Genomic DNA, 13,147 nt, shown 5'->3' with positions numbered 1-13,147 from the left:
ATTTAATGATAAAAAATAAGATATTTACGTTGAAGAATACATTCCAAGCTGAAATGAATCAACCCTTAGTTGGTGCAAGCAGGATGCAAATCATTTCCTCCCCACCGTCTACATAATTATGCATGAACTTTTTTTTCATTGTAATGCAATCATGCATCGATTTGTTCCATTCAATTTCTTGCATTACAGTATAAAGATGAACTTAACTCCAATTCCCCAACATATATATCTTTCTTGTTGCTTTATTTGGATCATGGACTTTTAACCCGGTTGATAGAAATGAAAATGATATATTTTCTACATTTCGGTATTGAAATGTCATCCTCATTAACCGGGTTAGAATCCCATGGCCCAAACAGCCCCTAGGATATTCAGGGAATCAGTTGTAACAATGTACAAAAGTATTAACAAACTAAAGTGACTTCTGAAGGACTTCTAACTCTTACTAACACTAACTAAAATATACCAAAAACATGTATCTAACCAATCAAACCCATATGGGGGAGGGGAAAGCTTGTTAGATCCTTGCAGCAAAAACAAATTTCCATGTGCACTGAAGTAGAGCCCTCAAGAAACTGTCCGGCCATAGCAGACACAAGCAAGATATAGATTTTTTGCCCATTTTTCCTGCACATAAGATCGCAACATATGTTTTAAGTTCATAAAAAAACTAGCTTCTGCGAATCTACAAAGAATTTAGGAGAACATATTCTTGAAGGACATCAGACAGTAGTATAAGATTTCACCAAAACTACAAGTGGGTATTACAAGTCCTGGCATCTCAACTTAGAAGTCCGAGAAAGCAAGAATTATGGTATTATTGGAATATAATCAAAAGAAACATCAGTTATAATACAACACTTTTTTTGTTCATTTTTTATAAGTTTTGCACACATACGAAAAGGAAAATTGATAACTCCAAAATATTGGCTTCTTCATATTCCTTCGAAAAGCTAACACGTGAATAAAAAATTAGAACTCCCAATATCAATTTACTGTTACCCCTCAACTATAACTCAACCAAAAAGATAGGAAAAACTGTCCTCTTTAGTAATATAATGATTTACTTTAACTAGTAAATTTGTAACTTTCACCAGCTCCCTCGAACATCTAAGATTACTACTGGGCAAATACCAGTATAGTAATCCACAAATGAGTCTCAACCAGTCATAATTGTATAAGATATATATTAACTAAAGTATACACTTAAAAACTAAAGCGAACACAAAAGTATAAAGACCTTGTACAATAAATCTATCATTTACCTTGACATGTGTACTTGGAAACTGAGATGTACGCAATGTTTCCTGAGTTTCATCTCCTGGTTTGCGCCGTGGAATGCTCAAAATTAGTGCAGACTGATCATGTGTGGCAGCTGTACATGTAATGCGGTAACCAGCATCCCAACGCCTATGAATACCCTCACTCGGATAAAGAAAATCAAGTTCAACAACCTGCAATATCACATGCACCCTAAAAAGCTCAAGACAAACATTCCTTGCACAGATCCAGAGAAAAATTAAAATTTAAATCCCTAATGATAAATGGACCCTTGGTGGGTGTTCATCAAATAATACTGATGTTTACGGACTCCAATACTGCAAGGCCCCAATTGTATCCTATATATAATAAGCGCAAGGGGGATATTACTCAAGTATTACCAAAGGTCAACATTTTGATACTCTTGAACAACATATTTAAATTTAATATTTGTTAATTTGAATGGTATTAATAATATATTGAATTCTGATATAATGATATTTATATTATTTCTGAATATTAAGAAGGAACATAATATTTAACGCGAAATCTTTAAGCAGTCAGCATTAGAATTTGAACGAAAAGTATGATAAAGCACTTCTAAGACATATTAAATCAACAAACCTCTTAACATACATAGATTAAACTTAAGAGCTACTGGCATTGAACACTAACAAAAACTATCAGACATTAGCGGGATTTTCCTGGTATAACGTATGAATCCTACAAAATTTGAGAGTAAATTTTTGAAGTTAAAATATAATAATAAGGAAGTATAATATTACATACACCACTTATATTTAATGATAATTTTATTGTATTGTTATACATATGCATAAATTTAAAACAAATATACAAGTAATTAATTAATATAAAAATATTTGTATATGATATCAAATAAAATTAAAAATGTTGTTAAAATAAAGATTATATAAGTTTTAGAAAGATAGAAGATTAACTTACAAATAAACTAATAAAATAAAATTAAAAAAAATATATACGTGGGTCACACAGGTATAAGATAGTACATACAAATGAAAGCATTCACCACTTCTAGTGAATCACAAAGTCTGTGCTTGCTAAACAGTAAACATGCATCTCTTGGTAACTAATTATTCAATGCCAAGATAACGTTGGATTATTAAACTAAAATGAGAAAGAAAGTTCAAACCTGGTCACTAAAGCCAGCATTACGGGACATGACAACACCCCACCGAGTTCCAGCAGTTGCCATGGAGGTGACATGAAACCCTTCTCTCCACTTCTTGTTTATCCACTTAAAGGGAAACGAGTCACTAACTTTGTATGACTGTTGGGAGTATTGGGTGCCTGCATGAAATTATTAATACCTTCCGTCAATTTTGCAGATAAAAGGACCTAGTTCAATAAACCATTTATACTGGAATTCTGCATGCCACTAAAGTACGAGACAATATTTTTTTTTACAAAAGCGCGGGGGGGGGGGGTGGTGCTTGAAGTTGCAGCTTATCAACAACTTATCCAAAACAAGAGAGCACTTGGCAGTTGAGATGGATTAAAATGAACTGGTATTGAACTTGCAAAGGATACGATCTTTAGAATATTTGATTGTTTCACGGACATCCCTCAAGTCTCTGTCAAAAGTTAATTACATAGAAGCTACAACATATTGAAGTAGCCACTGGTCCCCACTCTAAGAGTAATGCTCGTCTCTACTGACATGAAGAGATTAACTTTCTTTGACAAGAAAATACATATTGACAGTATCCCCCCCCAAGCAATTGACCTTACTAAGGCTCTGTTTGGGATTGCTGTTAAAAATTGCTGTGCTGTTAGAAAAAGTGCTGCTGGAAAAAGTGCTGTTGTAAAAATCAGATGACTGTTTGGTAATTTTTTTGATTCGTATATGTTTTGATGCCAAAAATTAAAAATAATGATGCTTTTGGTAAGGTTTGATGGTGAAATCAGCATCTGCTTCCCGCAACAGCTGAAAATCAGCTTTTTCTAAAAGCATGGGGGACTTGCTTTCTCTAACAGCAGCTTTTAAGCCAAAAACACTTTTCAGAAAAGCAGCTTTTAAATTTTACCAAACAGTTTTTTAACTGTTTTTCAGCGAAAAACTGTTGTTGCTGTCTGCAACAGCAATACCAAACACACTCTAAGACACTGTTTGTAGTTAATAAGACATCAGCAAAACAAAGTGACTGCATTCATCTTGTTTCAATTAAAAAGGAAAGGAACCTAGCCTTGGATAAAATATGTCACCAGCATGTAATACAGGAAAATTTAATAATTTAGCTTCACCGAAGGCTTAGAGCTAACTTTTTATTATGCAAGATCCTTGTCATCATAATTTGCAAATACTAACCAACAATCTTATTAGTCTTTCTCGCTTGATGGAGATTTTGTCTAAGATGAAGTAGCATATCACAGAGCAACAAATTAGAACTAACCCCGCAAAAGTACAAAACAAGAAGAAAGGATTCTTTTAAGAAAAGCATCAGGAAAACAAAACAAACTCTAAGCCGAAACATGAACACAGCACTACGCAACATAAACTCCAGAAACATGGCTAGTGCGTGTAAGTGTAATCTTCTATAGCAAAGAAAAAGTATCCATGACATGGTAAAGTATCTCGGTGGCACAGGCAGTGTTATTAAAGGCAAAAAGCGCAGCAAAGCACGAGGGGTCTCCTATAGCTTAAACGAAAAGCGCAAAGCGAAGTGCGGGCTTTTTTAAAAAAAGCGCACTATATAAAATAATATTTATATATATGCTATATATTTATATATATTAAGAATTTAAGATACGTGTAAACACTAGACATACTACTATTAATTATAGCCTTAAAAGATTGAACTAGACAAATGTCCATCAACATCTTCTTCCTTGCCCAAATACTCCCACTTTTCATCAGAACTAAGATTGAAACTCCTATTCTGCACAAACTCAATCTCCTCTTCTTCATTCTCATATTTAACATTCTCATCCTCGATCTCGTCAATTAGATGCCCAGAAGAAGTGACAGAATATCTGTTGTTTGCATTTTTCGCTCTTGATTGTGACCTTGATCTATATAGTGCTCTCGAACACCAGAAGCATTATAAATATTATATGTTAAGCCATCTTCTTCATCGAATACGTAGTCATTCTCAGATTCTCCTCTAAGCCTTCCAGTTAGCTATTCATTTCTTTCATCAATATCATTTAACAATATAGGATCAATGATCTAATATTTTGATTTATAATGGGCTTTAAAAAGGCCCAATAAGTAAAGACCAGGCCAACTGTACAAGTTATATCAGATCTAATAAAAAGTACACATCTAAACAAAAGCCAGCTTTTTCGTAGCTTTTATGCGCTTCTCGCTCAATCAAAAAGCGCGCTTAAGCACAGGTGTGTAATCTTCTATAACCAAGAAATAGTAAATCACAATTTTACGACACCGTAAAGTATCTAGCTGCCACACCCATGTTAATTCCTGTTAAACTTTAGGAGCACTTCACCCATAACCAGAAACAAAAAGTACATGCAGCACAGATTTGCCAAAGTAATAAGAATAGATTTATGGCACAGCGAATAAAATAAAGCAAACTTTTGAAGTAAACAAACCTTTAGACATCACCACAAGGGAGCTTCCGTTGCTAGCACCAGCAATGGAACTAATGTAGTAATTCTTCTCCCACTGTTCCATGATCCACTCCTACAACATTTAGTAGATCAAATGAATTGTCTGTCCTACATATATTTGAAATGATGCAAGAAAAAAATGCATACGCAAGGAAGAAGTTGATACCTTGTGTAGAAAGTAAGGAGACAACTCGTGAACTTGGCTTGTGAAGCCAGTACCAGCATCCATAATAATAGCCCACAAGTTCGAACATGATGCAACACAACTTATTAGTAACCCATCTGTATTTCCTCTCTCTACATGTTGTCCTAATCTTGCATCTGCTACATTATAATGATACCTAAAACACCAGTAACAAAAAGCTAGTCAGGAACTGTAGTGAGTATGCATCATAATCGGTATGGCCCTTATACTTAAAACAATGAGGTAATCCCAAACAGATGTAATTATTATTAAATCGCATTAATAATCATTACCAGAGTAAAAAAATTCAGCAATTACAGATAACCAAATAGTAATACAGATAATTTAAACTGGTATCAGGTTTAATATTAAAATAGCATCTACTTGAAACTTAAAAAGGCTTCATAACATCTTTCAGAAAAGCAACACCATTTAATACATTTTGACGTCTTTAATAGTTAATAATTTTGAAGTACCTGGGAACAAAGTGTTTGTAAAAATGATATCATGCACAATTGCACATGAGCGACTAAAATTACAACTGAAAGGAACGACAAGAATATAGAAATAGAAGAAAATCACTGACGATATAGATGTAATAAAATCACAAATAAATCCCAAGAAACAAAGATATAACTGCTACTGCCTGGCAGAATGTGGTATCATGATGATACAAAAATTGTGCCTGCAAAGGATAATTTCAAGCGTATGGTAGCGTTTATGCTAAGTTATGCTAATCATCAAAATGACCACCACTAAGAGCACTTCCCATCATGTTTGAAACAAACTAACTTACACAGACCATAACCAGGAAACTGTAAACAATTCAAAGAAACAGCGGTCAACAATTTAGATGGACCTCATATTAACAGGACTTCATGTCTCTAAAACATACATTTATATATGACGACATACTACAACATATTGTGTAAACAAAACGATATAGAATCAAACTTGTAGTTTAATTTGGGCCAAAAATATCATTCATCAATTTTTGCTGGGAAATGTTTTGTTTAACAGGTTTTAAGTTACACAGCAACTCACAAATCCATGGAACTAGATTACAAAGTTTAAAAATCCCGAGTTTGCTAAAAGTAGGTGTTTGGTTTATCACTATGTAATTCCCAGTTGCCTAGTTAATTTTTAAAATTATCACCATTATAAAAATATTAGTGATCTTTTACATATATAAATATTATTTAAAAACTATTATAGGGTGATAAAAAAAAATTAAAATAAAGCATATAAAATTATTATTTAAAAAATGATTATTAACTATTATAATGATAATTATAAATTTTTATAAACAAGAATAAATATAACAAAACATTTAATTATAAATATTAGAGCCAAATAATCATACTGATAGAAAAATATATTAAAGATGTAAAAGGTATATAAACTTTTAAAGATAAAACAAATAATTACAAATTATTGTGTATATCAATTAAAAGTATTAATTTTTTAATCTTATAAATATATTATATTTTAGAAATAAAACTTAAAAATAAAGAAACAATAATTATACATACAAAACATACGTAACTTCAAAAAACTATGGTTTGACTAGGTAACTAAGTTCCACCAATTTGCCGTAACTCACTGTACCTTGGAAGTGTGGGTTCCCTTATCTATACTGAACCAAACGCCGTAACTTACTTAGTAACTTTGATTTTTGGCAAAGCAAAATAAAGTCAGCATCTCATTCCATTTGTACTCTGTATAGGCTTAAAATTTTAAGGTAAAAAATAAAAATAGCCCAAATATAAATATACATGCATTAAATCGATATAAAAACACCAATATCAAATGCAATTCACTCTAAATGGCGATAAAATTTGGCTCTGTTCTATCACATGGAAAATCGATTATGGAAACCCAGGCCTTAATAAATACTCCCTCTGTCCCTCCCATTTGTTTACACTTTCCTTTTTTGGATGTCCCTTCCAATTGTTTACATTTCAAAACTTTCCAAAAATAGTAAGGTTTTTATAATTTTTAAAATAACTACATCCACTACTTCTCTCCACTATACCCACTTTATACATATAATATTAATCGGTCCCACTACTTTACTCACTTTTTTAACTTTCCTCCACTATTTTATCATTTTTCTTAAACTCCGCGCCCCACCCAAATGTAAACATTTGGGAGGGACGGAGGGAGTAGTATACATTAGAGATATATATTAATCTCTTGTAATGGTCTCCATTCTGCAACACTAGCCCAGTTGTCTGGATCTCTAAAAAACATAGAAAATTAAATAGATAAACTCAAATATCTAAAAACACAATATCAAAAATATCTCTACCTCTGCTTCATAGGTAACCTAGCATTGTAAATTGATATCCACTGTGTAGCAGGAACTCCCATCCGCACCTTTTTCGTAGGTTGTCCATCATCATCTTCCTCAAGGTTCAACCTACCCCGTTTTTGTCCTACTTGGAAGATAATCTGCAATGATACCAGAGACAGTTGCCAACTTTCGAACCATGTAGTCAAGTAGAACTAATATCATGAATCGATTCTACCATTACCTTCTGAGCACCATCTATATTTAAAGGCCTAATTGCTGGATTTGAACCGAGCAGTCCCTCAAAAAGAGATATTAACTTGGAATAATTAGGCTCTTCATCAAATTTCATGTTCACCACTATCTCAAGAAATTGCCTTAGAGGTGCAGGGCAAAAGCAACACATCATTTCAGGAGAAGTCGCCATCTTTTTCTTACAAACTAAAAACGACTTATTGTCACCCTAAAATTTGTAAGGACGTAATTAAGCAATGTCAATAAAGTAGATCAAGTACAAAATTGTAATGTAGGTTATATATTATACCTGATAGCCTTGCCATGGCAGCCTGCCTCGGTGAAGAAAGATGAGGGTATATGCAAGTGATTCTAAATCATCTCTCCGACTGGCAGTCCTTCCCAAGTGAGCGTGTACACTAGCATACCGAACAGTCCCTCTGGGAAAAAAACAACAGTTAGAAATTCAAATGTGGAAACAGAAGGGGAAGTGATAATTTTGAAGTTCTTTACCTGAACATATCAGGCCGTTGATCATAATCAACATGTTGTAGATTACTATTCTCTCTCCACTTAGTTGCTGCAAGTCATTGTCACTGAAACATCAGCAGCGCACATAAAAATATAATCAGAGCAAAATTAAAGCAAGACAGAGTTCCTGACCTAATCCAAGGTCAACAAGAAAGAGCTTCTTTTCCTGAGCAGTTGAAGGCTGGCCAAGTAAAAAGTTTTCAGGCTTCACATCTCCATGCACATAACTTGTAAAAAAAATAACTCAGATTTTACTACCAAAAATATATAGAAGTTACAAAAAAACTAAAAATGATTAAAAAAAGTTAGCATACATATATTTGGAATCAAATCACCGAAAAGGTATGTAGAAACCATAACGTAGAAAGAGAAAAAACACAAGAAAGCAAATGTGTTTGCTAAATCATACCCTTTCGAGTGCATCTTGTCTAAGATCGATAAGGACTCAACAGCAATGCAAGCAACCATTTCAGAAGACATCCTGTCAAATGAACAAATATGCAACTAATTAAAACACAAGACAGAGAATCATCATTTTAAAAGTAACTATAATTACACATTTTCATAGTTCTGCACTTGTAAATATATTCACAAAATCACAGTATATAATATATATCCACAACCAATGTACTATAGAAAAGAGTATAACGATACTCACAAAACAAGCTATGGATCCGCTGGTTGCAAAGAGTTTAAGGATATGGAAACAATCAAGACCATGTTTATCATATATTGGTGCATAATTAAAGGGCACAGTGTACAAGAAATTCATGTGGAGACTTTAGTTACATTAAGAAGTTAATCTCAGATCCAGGTAAAAGCTAATTCAGTAAAAGGCTAAAAGCAGGACGGTTCAAACTATGTAAAATTTCAAGTACTCACTCTCAGTTCCATACATTAAGAGATAGCACTAACACTCCATAACTCAACACATAGATAAGAAATACACTTTACATACAATATACAATAGAATTTAAAAATTAAAACGGATCTTAGGTACGGTCAATTTTGTATTTTCTACGCAAGTGGAAGAAGCCACATTCAGACTGCTAATTTAATTTCCTTTCTGGATATATAAAAAAAAGGACCTTTAGGAGATCAAGAGTCAGCTTAAATTGGTAAATCTTAAAGTGATAGTCTAAGGTAGTGTCCATGTACCAAAAAAACAGGTAGTATTAGTTCAATAAGTTATGGGTTCCTGATTAAGCTTATTTAATTCATCTGTAATACAAAACCAAATTTAGGTCAGATAATTGTTAAGATTGTTATCAAAATGCATGTATGTAATTTGATCTTTGATCAGGGTGACTTCCCAATCATGGCAACTAATTTGCGGTACAAGTATATCCTGCCTTCTTGGCTTTACTCTTTATTGTTATGAAATCTGGGCTCCAGAACTAACAGTAATTATAGACCCTGGTTAAATACTAATAAGAAGCTAGAAACCTAGAAAACTAATTATACACTAAACAGTCAGTAGAGTAGCAAATTTGGGTCACTCACGCCTGTCCTGAGGAATTCCAAACATCCCATAAACTAGGCCCTAGCATGTCCATAACCTGAAACATAGTAAAACTGTATAAATACTAAAAACTTCGACTACATTTTTTGTAAAGAAAAAGTGAGGATAGCAACCATACCATTACATAGTAGTCCCCTTGCTTTCCCTTATAGTGTACTTTTGGGACTCCGTGACTGCCACCAAGAGTGCTGTTCAACCATAAAAACAATATTTGCCTTGTTGGAGTGTTAGAAAAACAAAATAACACATAACAATGTTATTCAAAATGTGATCAAGCGTCGATCTATCGAGACAAGGTGAGGCAAAACCACCTCACTTGGACAAGGCAATTTTAATAAGGCGGTCGCGTTTGTTGCGTGTCCTCCATTAGGAGCTATGCTGAGGTGATCAATTAATCGAACCTCTCTTAAAAATAATGAAAGAACTAAATAATTAAAATTTTCTTAATATAACCCATGACACATTAGTCAAATATTGACCCAAAATTAATATTTAAAAATAAAATATTAATAATATCTACTAATTCTGTTAACCAATTAGAGAATCATATGGATGTTCTATAAGTTCCAATTTTACCATCTAAAAATACACCCTATCATGTGTTCAATGTGCTCTAGATTCATTTTTTGAATGCTGATTGCCTCTGCCGAAAGTTATTGTGTTTTAAATTCCAAACTGAACTCTTTATTTAATTTGTACCTCTCTAGGATGCTAATCAGCATATGATACACATGTTAATTCATGTTTATAAGCCGGTGCGGCCTGAGCTGCTCATGGTGCAAAAAATATAGAGGTACTAGTAATTTTCTATTAATGATTACCATCATATAGCTGTCATACTAATGTTTATTGTGGTAGAAATATTGATATGTGTAATCTTAAATAATATATATAAGTGTGCGTGCGTGAATGTATGTATGTAAAAATATAATTGTGGCATAAAACGCAGAACTTTTATAAAGCAACCACCTAGCCTAGCCATTAGTCAATAACACTGCAAGGTAATACTAGATGAATAACATCCTTACTTGTACACTTGCCACTCATGTGGAGGGCCATAGTTGCAACCTTTGCTGTTTTTGTGTTCAAATTTAAGTGCTACCTGGTATACATAAAATAAGCAAACTCAATACATAGAACCAGCTATTCACAGTGGGAAATCTTAAAGAGTGGAAGACTTGCAAAATACTATTCGCATTATTGTTTAAAGTATCACCTCGATAGCCCCTGGACCAGGACGATCATTTCCGCCTGAAACACGGCGGCCAACAAATACTTGACCAAACCCACCTTTTCCCAACTTCCTCTCCACCTTATACATCGGTGAACCACCTACTTGGACCTGTAAAAAAGAAAAAGAAATATACCAAGTCAACTTAAATATGGTGCAAAAAAAAATCTTGTTAATAAAAAAATTAGGAAGACAAATTTTTCTTAAGGTAGAAATGATCGCAAATTGGCCATATCAATATGCCTGAATAATGAGTAAAATAGACACAAAACAAAATATATGCCTACATAGGAGAGAGAAACTGATTCACCCACCACTTCCGCAAAACAATAGAACTATGAGATAAAAAATTCAAAATTAGGAAATGCAGCTTTCTGCCCAATTGACAAAGCAGGTAAAGACGATCAGATAAAGCAACACGAACAGATAAAGGAACATAATGAGAAAAAAAACAGAAAATTCAAAGTTCTACTTTTCTAGTAACAACACTTGAACAAAAGCTTATCAAATAAATGAAATGAGACAAGGTGGATAAAGATGAAACTTTTATTGGTCAACAAAAGAACCATCAGAAGACAGGAAGATCCGAAGATCGAAAAGAATGTCATCTACCAAAACGAATACATCTTCATGAACATCAATACGTCATGCATATTGTATAACTAATTTCAGTCAAAGTTAAAGCCTAGTAGAAATGCATATGGACTTGATATCTATGAAAGATATCACTAACATAATATGAAAGATAAATTACATACCTATGAAGACTATTCGGTATAATTTATTTAGAAGAACCTAAAATTAAGTACATAATGAATTTCATATTTTATATTTTAACTACCGTCACACATTATGTTTTATGAATATCACTTCGTAACATAAAGCATAGCCTGTTTCCTTGGTATTGACCACAACCACAACGATTAGAACTTAACAACCCATTGATCACAAGCACAATGCTCTAAAATTCCAACAATCTCCTTCACCGCATAACATAATGCTAATAGACTTCAAATCTATGACAAATTAGGAATTTATTACTGTAAGACCTAAATTTGTATACCTAATAACTACCCCTTTCGCATAAACATTCAACCTTTTCCTGAAAAACAACAATAATTAAAGCAATTTCACATAATAACTCCAACTTCTGCCTAAGAAACAAGAAACCTTTAAACAAATTATTTCTATAATCGTGCCCATAAAATAAATCCACTACATTTACAACAATTAAGCAAAATAACTTCGCAATACCACAAAATCATACAAACTCAAACATTCCAAATTCGCAAACTAAACCGAATCATAATAACATAAATTAACACCATAAAAATACGCAATACATAAGCAATACACCAAAAAACCCGAAAACAATAAAAGCAATACCCTCTCGGGAAAAGGAGCAGCATTCCCCTCCTCTTCCTCAGTCCCCTTATTCGCACTCACCCCACCGCTCCCATCCGCCATATTCCCTATTCCTACGCCTTTCTCCCCCGAAAAATCGACTATTTTCCCTACAACCACCTCTTTCGTATTCTTCCGTCTCGTCTCCGCTTTCGGTTTAATCACCACCGCTTTCTTCTCAGCTGCTTCCACCGCAACTCGAGTCTCAATATACTTATTATTATTATTATTATTATTATTATTATTATTATTATTATTATTATTATTATTATTATTGTTTTTCTCAGTGTTTTTTATGACCGGAGCACGGCGACGGCGCAATTCCGGCATTGAAGCGTAACCCTAGAAGAAATCATCGGGAGTTTAAAACCCTAAGACATTTAATTAACAAATGATGAGTCAATTGATGAAAAGAGTGTAAAAATGTTTAGTATAGTTCAATTGGGGGAAAACTGATTGTTTTGTGTGTGTTTTTTTGTGTGTTTTCTGTATCAATTTGGTTTTGGTGGCACTTCTTGTATATTCTTTACACCTCTGTCTCATTTTGACCGTAAATTACGTATAATATATAATTAAATTATTTTTAAAACTAGTATCATTTAAAAATATATTTAATTCTCTTTCAAATAAATTTTTTATTTTTTAAAAATAATACATACAATTATTGTAATTACCGGTCAAAATTTTGATCAATTTGACCACCTCTTAGTCAAAACAATACATATAATATGAGACGTAGGGAGTATCATTCAAGTTTGGGGAAAACCACATATTGGTCATTTGAGTTTGTTTATATTCAATTATGTTATGCATGTTGAGAGCAATCCCACATTTGTTCTGACAAGTTTCTTAAAAATATTATAAAATATTAACTGTTAG

The 13,147-nt window shown here is 33.1% G+C and overlaps 1 protein-coding gene across 1 annotated transcript; it reads right to left on the bottom strand.

Annotated features, from left to right (window-relative positions):
* Window positions 1–174: 174 nt before the first annotated feature.
* On the bottom strand, window positions 175–12,762 carry LOC141659379 (casein kinase 1-like protein HD16). The gene is made up of 16 exons (XM_074466223.1): window positions 12,251–12,762; window positions 10,850–10,975; window positions 10,662–10,735; window positions 9,752–9,821; window positions 9,615–9,670; window positions 8,521–8,592; window positions 8,244–8,338; window positions 8,094–8,160; window positions 7,891–8,020; window positions 7,591–7,809; window positions 7,365–7,507; window positions 5,036–5,210; window positions 4,852–4,942; window positions 2,432–2,589; window positions 1,266–1,454; window positions 175–627 (listed from the first exon to the last, which is right to left on the bottom strand). Exons 1-16 carry the CDS (start codon window positions 12,596–12,598, stop codon window positions 568–570), a joined length of 2,073 nt encoding a protein of 690 aa, XP_074322324.1. The 5' UTR covers window positions 12,599–12,762; the 3' UTR covers window positions 175–567.
* Window positions 12,763–13,147: the final 385 nt, after the last annotated feature.

This window comes from Apium graveolens, chromosome 5 (genome assembly GCF_009905375.1).
Source record: "Apium graveolens cultivar Ventura chromosome 5, ASM990537v1, whole genome shotgun sequence".
Classification (NCBI taxonomy): domain Eukaryota; kingdom Viridiplantae; phylum Streptophyta; class Magnoliopsida; order Apiales; family Apiaceae; genus Apium; species Apium graveolens.
This window is presented reverse-complemented; position numbering and strand designations above follow the sequence as displayed.

Excerpts from the sequence above, each read along its gene's own strand:
- LOC141659379 (XM_074466223.1), bottom strand. The coding sequence starts at position 12,598 with ATGCCGGAATTGCGCCGTCGCCGTGCTCCGGTCATAAAAAACACTGAG. Across the intron at positions 10,736-10,849 it reads CTGGTCCAGGGGCTATCGAG|GTAGCACTTAAATTTGAACA; the intron begins GTGATACTTTAA and ends TATGTATACCAG. Across the intron at positions 8,021-8,093 it reads CAACGGCCTGATATGTTCAG|AGGGACTGTTCGGTATGCTA; the intron begins GTAAAGAACTTC and ends TTTTTTTCCCAG.